This window comes from Microcaecilia unicolor, chromosome 7 (genome assembly GCF_901765095.1).
Source record: "Microcaecilia unicolor chromosome 7, aMicUni1.1, whole genome shotgun sequence".
Taxonomy (NCBI): Eukaryota; Metazoa; Chordata; class Amphibia; order Gymnophiona; family Siphonopidae; genus Microcaecilia; species Microcaecilia unicolor.
This window is the reverse complement of record NC_044037.1, coordinates 297490291-297507362: the sequence shown is the minus strand read 5'-3', so window position 1 is coordinate 297507362 and position 17072 is coordinate 297490291. Positions and strand designations below refer to the sequence as shown.

The following is a 17072-nucleotide window of genomic DNA, read 5'->3' as shown; positions in this document are numbered from 1 at the left end:
CTTCTGTGATTGGCTTTTTTTCCTTGATGGTTATTTATAAGACACCATGTTTGTTCCACTGTGGTCTCAAGAATTCAGATATACTCCTCACTTGTGTAGGGCTGTCTATCTGGGGAGGACCAGTGAAACAAGGAGCTCTTGTTGGTAAAATTGAGTGACCGGATGCATCTTTACAACTGATTTGATCAAGTCTTCAGATAAATGGCACTGTATTTGTTTTCATTGACGAGATATGAATAATTGTTATAAATTTATTTTGGAAGACTCGGCAAACCTTTAACTTAGATGTACTCAATGCAGACTAACCACTTTTTGTTTTAGTGGAGTTTTTTTTAATATGTTGCCTTTTTCTCCATGTTATTGATCTTGCTTTTTCTTGACATTATCAGGCTTATTTTCGAAAGAGAAGGGTGCCCATCTTCCGACACAAATCGGGAGATGGGCGTCCTTCTCTCAGGGTCGCCCAAATCGGCATAATCGAATGCCGATTTTGGGCGTCCTCAACTGCTTCCCGTTGCGGGGACGTCCAGAGTTCATGGGGGTGTGTCGGCACCATAGTGAAGGCGGGACTGGGGCGAGATTAAGAGATGGGTGTCCTTGGTCGATAATAGAAAAAAAGAAGGGCGTCCCTGACCAGCACTTGGCCGACTTTACTTGGTCCATTTTGTCTTGCGAACAAGCCTCAAAAAGATGCCCAAACTGACCAGATGACCACCGGAGGGTATCGGGGCTGACCTCCCCTTACTCCCCCAGTGGTCACCAACTCCCTCCCACCCTAAAAAAAAAACTAAATTTTTTTTTTTGCCAGCCTCAAATGTCATACCCAGCTCCATGACAGCAGTATGCAGGTCCCTGGAGCAGTTTTAGTGGGAGCAGTGCACTTCAGGCAGGCGGACCCAGGCCCATCTCCCCACCTGTTACACTTGTGGTGGTAAATGTGAGCCCCCCGAAACCCACTGTACCCACATGAAGGTGCCCCCCTTCACTCCTTAGGGCTATGGTAGTGTACAGTTTGGGGGGGCTCAGCACCCAAGGTAAGGGAGCTATGCACCTGGGAGCAATTTGTGAAGTACACTGCAGTGCCTCCTAGGGTGCCCGGTTGGTGTCCTGGCATGTCAGGGGGACCAGTGCACTACGAATTCTGGCTCCTTCCACGACCAAAGGGCTTGGATTTGGTCATTTTTGAGATGGGCGTCCTCAGTTTCCATTATGGATGAAAACCAGGGACGACCATCTCTAAGGTCGACCATCTCAACATTTAGGTCGACCATCTCTAAGGTCAACCTAAATGTTGAGATTTGAGAATCCCCGACCGTATTATCGAAATGAAAGATGGATGCCCATCTTGTTTCGATAATATGGGTTTCCCTGCCCCCTCGCGGGGGCCGTCCTGCGAAGACGCCCTCATGAAAACCTGGGCGCACCGTTCGATTATACCCCTCCACATGATTTAGACCTGTGTTTAAACAGCTATAGTCTCCGGATTGGAACAAGTTTCCTGTTGAAGGCATTCATCACTGAGGTCCTTGTGAACGTTTATTTTTCTGCCTTTTTTTTTTTGTGTGTGTGTGTGTTTATTGGGCTCTCGGTGTTTAGTGGATCCATACATTGGAAGTAGTATTCTATGCCATACTTTTTATTGTTATTTGAAAATTTTTACTGCTGTAATTGCCTGTTGCTCATGTTTGATCTATTTTTACTGTACACCGCCTTGAGTGAATTCCTTCAAAAATGCGGTAAATAAATCTAAAATAAATAAATAAATACAGGATTGGCCTTAGTGCCTTTTGTTTGTGTGAATTGTCTCTTGTTGCCTTTGTGTGTGTGTTGGGCGTGGGGGGGGGGGGGGGTTACTACTGATTAAACCAAGTCCCCATTTTGATGGGATCTAAATTGGACCTGAACTTGTTCTTGCACATCCTTAGTCTTCAGTACACTCTAAAGGGCAGTAGTGTAGCTACAGGGGCCACGGGGGCCTGGGCCCCCCAAATTGACTCTGAGGCCCCCGGTTTGGCTGGCGGGTGTCCCCAGCCCTCGCCAGCTAAAGCATTTTTCCTGCTCTGGTCTCACATTACCTGGTGCCCTGTCCTGTTTTCAGTTGCTGTGCACGCTCATTTTAATGAAACGGAGCATGCTCGTTCGTGCTCAGTTTTATTAAAATGAGTGTGAACAGCAACTGAAAACAGAAAAGGGTGCCAGGCAATGTGAGACCAGCGCGGGACAAATGCTTTAGCTGGCGGGGGTTGGGGACACCCGCCAGCCAAGGTACCTTCGCAGTAGCGGCGGGGGGAGTGGTGGCAGGAGGCGGGCCAAAATGTGCCCCCACAAATTGGGCCTTGGCTCCCCCCTCCCATCGAGCTCTGGCTACGCCCCTGCAAAAGGGTACTGAAGCAGTTGGAATGCCTATGCCCTTCTAAGATGTGAAAATGGTCTTGAGGCAATTGAAGTGCTGGAGGAGGCGGAGGGGGAACAGATGTTGTGAGTTTCAGTGATCTTTTTGCAAAAGAGGAACATCGTTGCCTCCTGACAAGGTTGTAACTTCTCTAAATCGGTTTCACAAAATGGAGTTAGCATGTCGGGGCATCAGGGCAATCCGATGCTCCCATGGAGACAGCTGGTGACTTGGCGGACCTGCCCTGAACAAGGTATGACATGGAAACTCGGCAGAAACTGTGCATGGAGTCAAAGTGGACAAGTGTTGGAAGCATCCCTTCAATTTGCTGTTCTTTGTAATCCTCTCAGCAAAAAAAGACTTAAAAAAAAAGTCAGTGTTCAAGTTGACGTAAGCTATTTTCTGAAAATGCTAGCCCCAAAGAAATACTATATTCATGGATGGGCAGCAGTACTTGCTATACGTGGGAAGAGCTTCTCGCCACTACCTGCGTAGCATTGCAGTAGATGTATAGCAAATGTTTAATTTAAATAACTGATGGAAGACTGCTAGTTAACTATCGTTATATATTAAGTAAAGCAATCAACCCTCTCGATTAATTTGAAATTGAATTATAAGGGAGGAAAAGACTTCAGATGCTCAACCCTCTTTGTTAATTATAAAATTAACTATATGTGGTTGATGCCTACTATATCCATTATTCAAGGAACTTGTCTTTTAATGGATATTCGGCCAGCTCCGCATCAGTCAAAAACCTCCTGAAGACTCTTACAGTCTAGTAAGCATGTAAATATTGGCTACACTTATCTGAGCTTTGTAGCATAGATCTGACTGGGGACGCTCAACAGCAAGCTTCTGTTTCGCTAGTTGCTTCTTTAGGAAGGTGGACATCGCTCCTAAAGATAAGTTCCTTGAATAATGGATATAGTAGGCATCAACCACATATAGTTAATTTTATAATTAACAAAGAGGGTTGAGCATCTGAAGTCTTTTCCTCCCTTATGATTCAATTTCAAATTAATCGAGAGGGTTGATTGCTTTACTTAATCTATAAGTATATGTATAGCAGCAATATTTAGCCTCTATAGGAGTAACTTGCTGAGAACACAGATAAATGTTGGTATTTTAGTCATTTACATTCTTAAGTGGCCACCTAGAAATGTAATGACCTCTTATAAAAAAATACCGAATAACTTAAAAGTATTTGAGTTTGTATAGCGTGTACTTTTACTCTGACTGTGCAGGTGGACGGCATTTGGGTGGCGTGGAACAATATGCGTGTAATTTAAGTCAGGGGCGTAGCCAGACAACAGATTTTGGGTGGGCCTAGGTAAGAAGTGGGTGGGCACAAAATGTTGCCCCCCCACCAAAAAATTCTCAGCTGGCAGGAAATGCTTCTTTCCACCTTGGCAGTCTGCAGCAGGCATGCATTGAAAACTGAGCATGCGCAGGTGCCAGTATTGTGGAGAGTAGAATTTTGTTACTATCAGGGGAAAGTCTTCAGCTGACAGAGCTTGGGATCTCCACCAGCTACCGCTAAATGTGCTACTGTTGGGTGGGCCTGAGCTCTAAGTGGCCCACCCATGCCCACCTGTGGCTATGTCACTGACTTAAGTACTATTAGTCTTGTTCTTGCTACTATCTTTTTGCGAGCATTTATCGCAACCCTTGGGCTGGTGTAAATGATCGTGCCATAAATTGAGGTGGGGTTTTGGCCAGTTAGGCTAATATTTTATAAAGAAATGTAGGTGCCTGCTACCCCTGCCTTTATGCTGGGGGTACACATCCACTGGCAAAGGTTTGAAACGGTTTTCTTTGTGAATGAGAGAATCAGTCTGGGGCAGAGAGTACAGGAGGGAGCTGTGTGATATGGCCGTATTCGATGTCTTCTCTGGGTGATCATATTTCCTGTTTGATTTTAAGGCAGAGGAGGAGTTACTGAAGACTCAGAAAGTGTTTGAAGAGATGAATGCTGATCTGCAGGAGGAGCTGCCCTCCTTATGGAATAGGTAACTAGCCATGGAGGAGGAACAGACCTTGGTTTGTGAAAGGTGGAATCGGGTTACCTGCCTGTGCTCACGTTGCAGTAAAGTCACTGGGCTCTTTGTTACTTTGAAATAATAAAATTTAGAAACCAGGGGGGTATCAGAAATTTTTTAAATACCAGAATAATCATACCCCCCCACCCCCCTTCCCCGGTTTCTGAAATGTAATATTTGTTGCAGGGCCCTTTTTTTCTGTAGTCTTTGCTGCCGTTTTTAAAATGAAGGCCTGTGCGCCTCTCACTTTGAAAAAGTCTTCTTTAAAAATTCTTCCCCCCTCCCCCAACCTTCTCTCAGAGACCAGTTACATTTTGCACCAGTACTCCATGTTACCTGATGCACTTCAGCTGCTTAAGTCATCAGCATGTCTAGTACACCTAAGAGAAATTTATATGGACATTTTATTTACTGCATTTTACATTTTATTTTATTGCACTGGCTTCCAATTAAGGAACGCATCGCTTTCAAAATCTGCACGACAGTTCACAAAATCATCTACGGCGAGGCACCGGGATACATGACAGACCTCATCGACCTGCCAACCAGAAACACCATAAAATCAGCACGATCACACCTAAACCTCCATTACCCAAGCATCAAAGGACTCGAATACAAACCCACTTATGCATCTAGCTTTTCCTACTTAAGCGCCCAACTATGGAACGCACTACCAAAAGTAGTAAAAACTATGCTCGACCACCCAAATTTCCGGAACTGTTCAGAAAAGCATACCCCACCGACCCAACATAAAAAACCTGGATACCTGCGACACAACGTAACCAAAGACCGTAATGGACATAACCTAACTCTTCCTCTCCCTCTCTAAGTTCCTCCAATTGTATTTACCATACATGTAACCCATTCTACCGCAATTTCACCTTGTATTGTTCAAACCTGTATTTGTTCATACCGGAATCGGCTAATGCCGTTTACTACGTAAGCCACATTGAGCCTGCAAAAAGGTGGGAAAATGTGGGATACAAATGTAACAAATAATAATAATACTGAAGTCAGTTCTCAAAAACGGTTGAGTAAACTTAGGTATCTGTCAGGTTATGATCAAACAGCCAGACTTATCAATATATATAAATGGCGAGTGTCGTACTCACTCGCAAATGCGCAGTAGAGGCCCTCTCTGCCCCGCCCCCGCATCAATACGTGATGACGGGGGCGGAACAGAGAGGGTCTGTACTGTGCATTTGCAAGGGACACCGCCGTCGCTAACGCTCCCCCCATCCGGAGTCGCCGCTGCCACCCACCTTTCACCCGGTCGGGCCCTCCGCTATTGAAACAGCAAGGGCACAGAGCTCTGCTGAGCTGCCGTCGGCCTTCCTTCTTCTCTGCCTGTGTCCTGCCCTCGACGACGTTACTTCACACGAGGGCGGGACACAGGCAGAGAAGAAGGAAGGCCACTGCAGCTCAGCAGTAGAGCTGTGTGCTGCGTGCCCTCGATGTTTCAATAGCGGAGCGAGGGCCCGACCGGGTGGAAGGTGGGTGGCGACGGCGATGGGGGGGGGGCAACTCGGAGGGGGAGCGGCAGCGGCGAACTCGGCGGCGGGGTGGGGGGCCTTTCAACCCCCCCCTTCCTATACTAGCCCGTTTTTACGGGCTGAACGGCTAGTCCAGATATATTTTCAATTAGCTGGTTAAAGATAACTAGATACAGTTACTAGATTATTAGGCAGGCCAATGTGGATGACAGCACAGAGATATTTTCAAATAAAGCACTCCAATAACCTTCCTCAGTTCTTTGGAAGTGTAGATACTCCATGACTGAGCAGAAGGTGGTGGATATTCAGCTCATGGTCGTAAGCAGCTAGGAAGCTGCTTCCGTCCGTGGGATGAAGTCATCCTGGATAGTCAGCGCTGAGGGATTTCTTGATTTCCAGCTTTGAACCAGCTATGACCACCGATCCGGAAGTTAACTGGGCACCGGCCGATAGATTGGTGCTCATTCAACTTCAGCACATAGGACGGTCTTTTTGCTTTTCTTTATGCAGTTACTTAGCCAGTTAGTAGACTGAAAATCGCCGCTAACTGGCTGAGGGGCCCTTTTACGAAGCTACGTTAAAAAGGGGCCCTGTGCTAGTGGCAGTGGCTGATTTTGCTGCGCGCCAGGGCCTGTTTTACTGCCGTGGGTAAAAATAGCCGAAAACGACTTCGGCGGGAGGGGGGGGGGGGTCCAGAGCCCGAGGTGAGGGGGCACATTTTAGACCCCCCCCCCCCGCCGCCACCACCACCACCACCAACAACAACAACTTTGACCCCCCCGCTGATGACCCTCTCTACCCCCTTTCCCGCCGCCAACCCTCCCCTGCTGCCGCCGTCGCCTACATTTGCTGGCGGGGACCCCAACCCCCGCCAGCCGAGTTCCTTTTCTTCCAGCACAAGGCTTAGTTCTGTTTCTGTGAGTCAGACGTCCTGCATGTTGTACGTGCAGGACGTCAGACTCGTAGAACAAAGCCTTGCGCCGGAAGAAGAGGACCTCGGCTGGCGGGGGTTGGGGTCCCCCGCCAGCAAAGGTAGGCGGTGGTGGCGGGGGAGGGTTGGTGGCAGGAGGGGGGGTTGAGGGTCGTCGTCAGGGGGGTCCAGGGCCAAATCTACAGGGGCCCAGGCCCCCGTGGCCCCACGTAGCTATGCCACTGGTTTGCACTTGCCACGTAGCCATTTCAAGGGGGGGGGGACACTTAAGGCCACCCATTGAGGTGTTGATAAGGGCTCCCGTGCTAACCCAGCGGTAACCGGGCAGCAGTTATTTTTTTTCAATATTTCCGCTAGCGCCAGACGTTGGGCCGACGGTAGTTCCGGGTTGCCACGCCGCAAGCCCATTTCCATGCAGGAACCCTTTAGTAAAAGGGTCCCCCTAAGTTTGTGCTCCACCCATGGCCTGCCCTGGCCCGCCCCTAATCTAGCCAAGCCAGTTAAGGAATGGCTGTTTAGTGGGGATTTTCTGTGGCACTAACTGGTTAAGTACTACTGAATATCTTTTTTTTTTTTTGCTTCATTGAGGAGGATTGGCCTATTTGTTAGATCAGTGGGCTGGCAACTAAGGAAACAAGGGTTCAAATCCTGCTCCCCCCAGCTGCACTCATTGTGATGTTTGGCAAGTCACTTTGTCCTGTTGCCTTGGGTACTTATTTAAACTATAAGCTCTTCGGAGCATGGAATTTTTGTACCTGACTGCTATTAAAGCTGTAAAAGGTTGGATAAAAGATAAATCCAAATATTAACTCCGTGTCTCTTCATTTGGCAGCCGTGTTGGATTCTATGTCAACACATTCCAGAGTATAGCAGGACTAGAGGAGAATTTCCACAAAGAAATGGGCAAGGTAAGTGTGAGGCCGCCTTCCCTTCAGCTGGACTTTGCAGGTTCCCGCATTTCTGGTTGAGACGGGGATAATTAGTAATTTGTCTATTTGTTCTGCTGATCACCAGCAAAATATGTGAATTCCTACAATTTTATAAAAGGGATTGGGGAGGGATCCCTCTGCACTTATTACCAGGGCTTTTTTTGAGGCGGTACTTGGGGGTACTGAGTACTGGCACCTTTTCCATGGTCTGCTACAATTAACCCATGGATCCCAAGTCTTAATGAAAGAGCTCAGGCTCTACACACCAATTCTGCCTTGTCATAGATTCTGTAACTGGTTGCAGTCGACCTGGCTATTGTGGGGTGGGTCCCTCAGTGATCACCCCACCCCTGAAGGGTGGCCTGACATTTGAGTACAGGCACCTTTTTCGCTAGAAAAAAAAACATACTGTTCTTTAGGATTCTAGAATCTTGCTATTCTTTGGGGTTCTATATGGAATGTTGCTACTCTTTGAAATTCCGCATGGAATCTTGTCACTCTTTAGCAGGGCTTTTTTTTGAGGGGGTACTTGGGGGTACTGAGTACCGGCACCTTTTCCATTGTCTGCTAAAATTGACCCATGGACCCCAAGTTTTAATGAAAGAGCTCAGGCTCCACACACCAATTCTGCCTTGTCATAGATTCTGTAACTGGTTGCAGTCGACCTGGCTATTGTGGGATGGGTCCCTGAGTGATCACCCCACTCCCGAAGTGCAGCCTAGCGTTTGAGTACTGGCACCTTTTTTGCTAAAAAAAATGCACTGCTTGGGGTGGGAAGAGGGAGGGGGAAAATGTGAGGGGTGAAAAATGTTGATCGTTTGATTAATGGCAAAGTATTGGAGCCTGTAGACTCAAAATGTTGTTATGTTGGTTATTTAATAAAAATTTAAAATTGCAAAAAAAATGCACTTCTTATTACCCATATAGAAGTAGACCAGGCACACATTCTCCAGGTAATATTTTACAAATGCATCTATGAACTAACATTTTGTCTGCTAAGGAACATTCATTTGGGTGACATTTAACAGTGATTTACTTATTTTCTTAGCTGAAAAACAACCCAGAACTGCTCCCTGTGACTTCCATGGTGTTTGTGTGTCTCGTATCAATGATGTCATCAATAGGTGTCATTCCTTTGGTTAGGTCTTCATAAGGCTTCAAGTTCAAGTACTGCAGTCCTCCAAGCATATACACCAGTATAGTAAACAGCCAACTGCAACCCCCACAAGAGAACCAGCCTGCCCAGTCTAAACTGAACTGCAATGATTTTGCTGCATACTTTGCCAAAAAATTAAGTCTCCACCAGGATTTACAGGCAATCCCACCCAGTCTCCAATCGGTTATCCAGAAGTGCACAAACTCGCCCCCTCCTGACAGAGACAGATAGGACACTTTTAACCCAATGACAGAGGAGAGCCTTGACAAAATCCTAACCTTCGACCAGCTATCTGCTCCCTTGATCCATGCCCATCAAAGATAGTGCAGCAGGCAAGTACGGGCCTCATAGAAGGTGCCACAAAAATTGTGAACTCCTCTCTTTCTAATGGGCAACTACCAACAGCATTAAAAAGGGCAGTGGTTTACCCTTTGCTTAAGAAAAACAACCTTGACTAGGACAACTTATAGAACAAACAGTCTGCAACTCAAGTGATTGGCTAGATCCATATCAATTTGGATTCAGACCTGGTTATTGAACAGAAGCGGTCCTCGTATCCCTACTAGATGATCTTCATAGAAATCAAGACAGAGAATTTGCCTTGATGTTAGTACTGCTAGATTTCTCAGCAGCTTTTTTGACACTGTGGATCATGATATCATGCTAGCACGACTGACAGAAACAGGTATCAATGGAACAGTACTTGTATGGTTCAGATCCTATCAGACAGGCAACAATCTATAATGTTTGGCATCAACTCATCGTCACCATGGGCACTGACCTATGAGGTACCACAAGGATCCATACTGTCACCTATTTTGTTCAATATCTACCTCAAGCCACTAGCTGAGCTGATTCGGTCAATGGACACAAAGTTCTACATCTACACGGATGATATGCAGCTGTTCATACCCCTTGAACCTGACTTACCTGCAGCCCTGAATAAACTGATTACCTGTCTAACATCAATTCAAGAATGGGTTAAACACAGCAAACTTTGCCTGAACCCAAGTAAAATTGAGCTTCTCTGGGTCCCTAACACAAGTGGATACATAGCTGACCTCAAAATCTCTTTTGAGAAGTACGAACTCCCCCTCAAATCACAAGTCAGGAACCTTGGAATACAGTTAGATTCAACACTTACTCTGATTCTCCAAATCCAAGCAACCTTCAAGAGCTGCTTCTACTATTTGCGACAGCTACGCTGATTCTCTCTTTACATCAAGAAGGTAAATCTTATCCCAGTTGTGCATGTCATGATAACATCAAGACTGGATTACTGCAATGCACTATACAATGGTCTGACTACAAAGGGCCTGCACCAGCTCCAACTGATTCAGAATGCTGCAGCAAGACTCATAGAAGGTTGCAAACGACGTGACCACATCACACCATTTTTGCAAAACCTTCACCTGGCTACCAGTACAATAGAGGGCTAAATTTAAAACTCTGTGCCTGATCTTCAAGGCCCTTAAAGGAAATGGCCTCAAGTATCTGAAGAATAGGACGATTCTCTACACACTTTCAAGGTCCTCCCAAGGGGTATCCCTAACCACACTCTACAAAAGACATTACACGATGTGATACCCGCTAATGAGCCTTCTCCAAAGTAGCCCCCACACTCTGGAATGCACTCCCTGAAAGGCTCTGCTTAGCACAAGACTATCTCTACTTCAGGAAGCAGGTGAAAGCTTGGCTCGTCAACCAGGCCTTTAATGGAAGAAGTAACTAACTTTGTTAGTTTCACTGATACACACGGGGAGTGACACGGGCTGCACATACTGCAGCAGGACGTGCTTATCCACTCCTACCCTAGCTGAGATAATATTTAACCATCTCTCTGACCTCATGTGCACCTTTCTTTAAATTAGTCACCTTATGTTCTAACTCCTTTTACTCTGTTACGCATCTGTATGTTCCATCTTTGCTTATACCCTACACTGTCCTGTTCAGAAGGAAGGGATCCTCAGAAGTTTAGCGCAGATTGGGGGGTAGAGCCGGTGGGGGGGGGGGGGGGGGGGGGGGGGGTGAGGGGGGCTGGTGGTTGGGAGGCGGGGCTAGTGCAGGGAAGACTTCTATGGTCTGTACCGTGAGGATGGCAGACACTAATCAAGGTTAGGTATACACAAAAGGTAGCACATATGAGTTTATCTTGTTGGGCAGGCTGGATGAACCGTGCAGGTCTTTCTCTGCTCTCATCTACTATGTTACTGTCAGTTAAAATGTTCTATTATGTGTTGTGTTGACATTGTAAGTAGTATACTATTTTTTTTTTGTTACATTTGTACCCCGCGCTTTCCCACTCATGGCAGGCTCAATGCGGCTTTCATGGGGCAATGGAGGGTTAAGTGACTTGCCTAGGGTCACAAGGAGCTGCCTGTGCCTGAAGTAGGAATCGAACTCAGTTCCTCAGTTCCCCAGGACCAAAGTCCACCACCCCTAACCACTAGGCCACTCCTCCACTGTTGCTACTATTTGAGAGTCTACATGGAATATTCCACTAGCAACATTCCATGTAGAAGTCGGCCCTTGCAGATCACCAATGTGGCTGTGCAGGCTTCTGCTTCTGTGAGTCTGACGTCCTGCAGGACGTCAGACTCACAGAAACAGAAGCCTGCGCAGCCTTCTACATGGAATGTTGCTAGTGGAATAGCAACATTCCATGTAGAATCTCCAATAGTATCTATTTTATTTTTGTTACATTTGTACCCTGCGCTTTCCCACTCATGGCAGGCTTACATGGGGCAGTGGAGGGTTAAGTGACTTGCCCAGAGTCACAAGGAGCTGCCCGTGCCTGAAGTGGGAATCCAACTCATTTCCTCAGTTCCCCAGGACCAAAGTCCACCACCCCTAACCACTAGGCCACTCCTCCACTGTTGCTACTATTTGAGATTCTACATGGAATGTTGCTATTCCATGTAGAAGTCGGCCCTTGCAGATCACCAATGTGGCTGTGCAGGCTTCTGCTTCTGTGAGTCTGACGTCCTGCACGTACGTGCAGGACGTCAGACTCACAGAAACAGAAGCCTGCGCAGCCTTCTACATGGAATGTTGCTAGTGGAATAGCAACATTCCATGTAGAATCTCCAATAGTAGCAACATTCCATGTAGAATCTCCAGTAGTTGCAACATTCCATGTAGAATCTCCAGTAGTTGCAACATTCCATGTAGAATCTCCAATAGTATCTATTTTATTTTTGTTACATTTGTACCCTGCGCTTTCCCACTCATGGCAGGCTCAATGCGGCTTACATGGGGCAATGGAGGGTTAAGTGACTTGCCCGGAGTCACAAGGAGCTGCCTGTGCCTGAAGTGGGAATCGAACTCAGTTCCTCAGTTCCCCAGGACCAAAGTCCACCACCCTAACCACTAGGCTACTCCTCCACTATGCCATACTTCGTATTATTTGAATGTTTTTACTGCTGTAATTGTCCATTGCTCATGTTTGATTTATTCTTATTGTGCACCTTCAAGAAGGCGGTAAATCCAAATTAATACTATGAAACAGGTCAGTTTTCAAGGTTATTTCCCTTAATTAGCAATGTAGGTGCTAAACATGTGTACTGGTTTCCACAGCATCCACTTCTAGGTGGAGTGAAAAGAGGAGTTTCCACATGAATGTTTAGGTCGGGGAGGGAAAACAGTACATGTAGATTTGATATTCTAAACTAACTCTACCCTAGTCAGCAACTTGCAGAACTAGGTTGAAATGTGTGCAACAGCTTTGGATTCCCAATTAGCCGCAGGAAGTTTATTTTACAGGGTCTGCTTGTAATTTGCGATACAAGAAGTTGGAAATTGTCGCCATTATTCCTTCCAAGAAGCTGCCGCTGAATAACAGCCATCATTAATTTCTTTCTCCTTGCCGGTGTAACTCCTCAGTCAGTTGCTTCTGTCCCTTTCTTACCGTTTGCCAGAAATTCTATCCCATAGTTCAACAAAGATGTATGATCTGTAAATCTAAACCAGATACAAATTCTTACAGGATCTAGGGTTAGAAGAAATTCATCAGTTTCTTTCATTCCCTCCGTCAGTTGTTTGTACCTTGCCCAGCTCGAGGGAAGCTCAATATATGTGAACAGTGTAACGAACAAAAGAGCAGACCAAAAACGCTTTTGAGGTGTTATAATATGACATACCATAATGACTTATAATTGGAACTGGAATTCACCATCATTTACTTAACAATAGGATTACTCCCTCCCTATACCGTATTGTTTAATTTTAATATGTAATCCATGTTCAATATGTGATACCATTTGGATATTTTCCCTTTTTTATCCAACTGTTCATTTAGCATTCGTGTTCTATATATATTACCAATTGTCTATGTATTCTGAAGTGACATAAGTCATGACGGAAAATTGTAAGCCACATTGAGCCTGCAAATAGGTGGGAAAATATGGGATACAAATGCAATAAATAAATAAATAAATAAGTAATCTCCTTTAATCAATCAGGATACTGGGCATTGTGCAGAAGGAAGGGATCCTCAGGAGCTTAGCCTAGAACGGGTGGCAGAGCCGGTGGTTGGGAGGCAGGGCTAGTGCTGGGCAGACTTATACGGTCTGTGCCGGGGTTGGTGGTTGGGCGGCGGGACTAGTGCTGGGCAGACTTATACGGTCTGTGCCGGGGCTGGTGGTTGGGCGGCGGGACTAGTGCTGGGCAGACTTATACGGTCTGTGCCGGGGCTGGTGGTTGGGCGGCGGGACTAGTGCTGGGCAGACTTATATGGTCTGTGCCAGAGCCGGTGGTGGGAGGCAGGGATAGTGCTGGGCAGACTTATACGGTCTGTGCCAGAGCTGGTGGTGGGAGGCGGGACTGGTAGTTGGGAGGCGGGGATAGTGCTGGGCAGACTTATAGGGTCTGTGCCAGAGCTGGTGGTTGGGAGGCGAGGATAGTGCTGGGCAGACTTATACGGTCTGTGCCAGAGCTGGTGGTGGGAGGCGGGACTGGTAGTTGGGAGGCGAGGATAGTGCTGGGCAGACTTATACGGTCTGTGCCCTGAAGAGGACAGTACAAATAAAAAAAAGTAGCACATATGAATTTATCTTCTTGGGCAGACTGGATGGACCGTGCAGGTCTTTTTCTGCCGTCATCTACTATGTTACTATGTCTGACCCAGTATGGCTATTCTTATGTTCTTTCAATATGGCTGCATCAGGGTTAAGAAAATACACTGTTAAAGGATAACTGAAACAAACAAATTAGAACATAAACAAAACCGTATAAGCAACACATATACAATACCATAAATTACAAATATAAAATAGAATAAACATATAATTGAACAATAAACACATCATATTTTATACTTCAGTATTTAACACCACCATAACATAATCTCTCATTTGTAAAGTAATTTGACATCAAATAGAAACATGGTGGCAGATAAAAGGCCAAATGGTCCATCCTTCGTAACCACTAACTCTTCCTTTTCCAAAGGAATCCCACGTGCTTGTCTCACGCTTTCTTAAATTCTGACAGTCCACAATCTCCACCGGAGGCCATTCCACACTTCCACCACCCTTCCCGTGAACTAATACTTTCTTAGATTCTTCCTAAGCCTATTTCCTCTTAACTTCACCATATGCCCCCTCATTCCAGAGTTTTCCTTCATTTGAAAAAGGCTCACTTCTTGTACGTTAATACCCCTGAGGTTTTTAAACGTCTCTATCCTATCTCCTCTCTCCTTCCTCTCTTCCAGCATGTACAATTGAGGTTCATAAGCCTGTCCCTATGTTTTATGTCTAAGACCGCTTACCAATTCTGTAGCCGCCCTCTGGACCAGCTCCATCCTGTTTATATCCTTCTGTAGGTGTGGTCTCCAGAATTGCATGCAGTACTCTAAATGGGGCCTCACCAGAGACTTGTATAAGGGCACTGTCACCTCTTTGTTCCTGCTGGTCATCCCTCCTTCTTATGCACCCGAGCATCCTTCTGGCTATGACCATCACTTTTTTTCTACCTGTCTGGAAACTTTAAGATCATCACTACTACTACTACTACTTATCATTTCTATAGCGCTACTAGACGTACGCAGCACAGCGCTGTACACTTGAACATGAAGAGACAGTCCCTGCTCAACAGAGCTTACAAGCTAATTAGGACAGACAAACAGGACAAATAAGAGATAAGGACAAAGAGTAGCAAGATTCCGGAATCCCAAAGAGTAACAAGATTCTGTGCAGAATTCCAAAGAGCAGCAAGATTCCGGAATCCCAAAGAGTAACAAGATTCTGTGCAGAATTCCAAAGAGTAGCAAGATTCCGGAATCCCAAAGACTACTACTAATCATTTCTATAGCGCTACTAGACGTACGCAGCACAGCGCTGTACACTTGAACATGAAGAGACAGTCCCTGCTCAACAGAGCTTACAAGCTAATTAGGACAGACAAACAGGACAAACAAGAGATAAGGGAATATTAAAGTGAGGATGATAAAAGGGTTCTGAACAAGTGAATAGGGGTTATGAGTTAAAAGCAACATCAAAAAGGTGGGCTTTTAGCTTAGATTTGAAGACGGCCAGAGATGGAGCTTGATGTACCGGCTCAGGAAGTCTATTCCAGGCACATGGTGCAGCAAGATAAACACAATCACCCCCAAGTTAGAGCAAGTATGAAACAGGTAGAGTAAAAGCACATTTAAACAAAAAACAATTGTAGCTAGAGAACTGATCTTTCAAAAAATGTAAGCAGTGTTGCGTTGCCAGAGATCCTGCCACAGTCCCCCATCTTCCTCCAGTGCAAATGCCTTTAGTTAAAAGTAGATTTCCAGACACTTCCCAGCAAAGTGATGAATTCATCCAATCTTTGGATCTATGAAAATTGTATCCTTAGTATACGTGCAGGATATATTGAGGTGTAATAGAGAAATATGCCACATGTGGTAACAGACACACAGAGGGCTTCAATTAGCACAAGAATGACCATTTTTTATTCTGTCAGGAGATATGAAATTCCCAAGTGGAGGCAGCATCCTGTTACTATGGGAGTCATAGCAACATCACACACAAAGCAAGGCATCTTATCTGTTTTAGCCATTAAGCTTAGTTTCTTCACATCAAAGTGTATATATTAGGAACAGAAGATGGGGAACACAGGAGCTGTGAAAAGCTGGGCTGGCTCTAGACTGGAACAGGATCAGGGATGATCCTGAAACCTGAGGGTCCTGTATTTCATTGGAGGAGTAGCCTAATGGTTAATGCAGCAGACTTTGATCCTGGTGACCTGGGTTCAATTCCCACTGCAGCTCCTTGTGACCTTGGGCAAGTCACTTAACCCTCCATTGCCCCAGGTACAAATAAGTACCTGTATTTATTATGTAAAACACTTTGAATGTAGTTGCAAAAACCACAGAAAAGGCAGTACATGGCCGTCCATCTCTCGATTTGTGTCAGAAGATGGCCGGCCTTCTCCTTCGAAAATAAGCAGGATAGTAACATAGTAGATGGCGGAAGAAAAATACCCGAACGGTCCATCCAGTCTGCCCAACAAGATAAACTCATTATTTTTTGTGTATACCTTACCTTGATTTGTATCTGCCATTTTCAGGACACAGACCGTAGAAGTCTGCCCTGCACTAGCCCTGCCTCCCACCACCGGCTCTGCCACCCAATCTCGGCTAAGCTTCTGAGGATCCATTCCTTCTGAACAGGATGCCTTTATGTTTATCCCACACATGTTTGAATTCTGTTACCGTTTTCATCTCCACCACGTCTCGCGGGAGGGCATTCCAAGCATCCACCACTCTCCGTGAAAAAGTACTTCCTGACATTTTTCTTGAGCCTGCCCCCCTTCAATCTCATTTCATGTCCTCTAGTTCTACCGCAGTCCCATCTCCGGAAAAGGTTCGTTTGCGGATTAATACCTTTCAAATATTTGAATGTCTGTATCTTATCACCCCTGTTTCTCCTTTCCTCCAGGGTATACTTGTTCAGGTCAGCAAGTCTCTCCTCATACGTCTTGTAACGCAAATCCCATACCATTCTTGTAGCTTTTCTTTGCACAAGAACGGTATGGGATTTGCGTTACAAGACGTATGAGGAGAGACTTGCTGACCTGAACATGTACACCCTGGAGGAAAGGAGAAACAGGAAGGTCATGGGAAACATTTCCATTTCCCACGCCTC

General features: G+C 45.8%; 1 protein-coding gene across 7 annotated transcripts in view; it reads left to right on the top strand.

Annotated features, from left to right (window-relative positions):
- Positions 1 to 17072, top strand: part of BIN1 (bridging integrator 1) — a 258711-nt gene that overhangs the window by 194344 nt on the left and 47295 nt on the right. For all 7 annotated transcript variants that reach the window (XM_030210518.1, XM_030210517.1, XM_030210515.1 and 4 more), the window contains exons 7-8: positions 4316 to 4401; positions 7688 to 7763. In XM_030210518.1, the coding sequence (XP_030066378.1) occupies positions 4316 to 4401; positions 7688 to 7763 (162 nt within the window). The remainder of the gene's footprint in view (positions 1 to 4315; positions 4402 to 7687; positions 7764 to 17072) is intronic.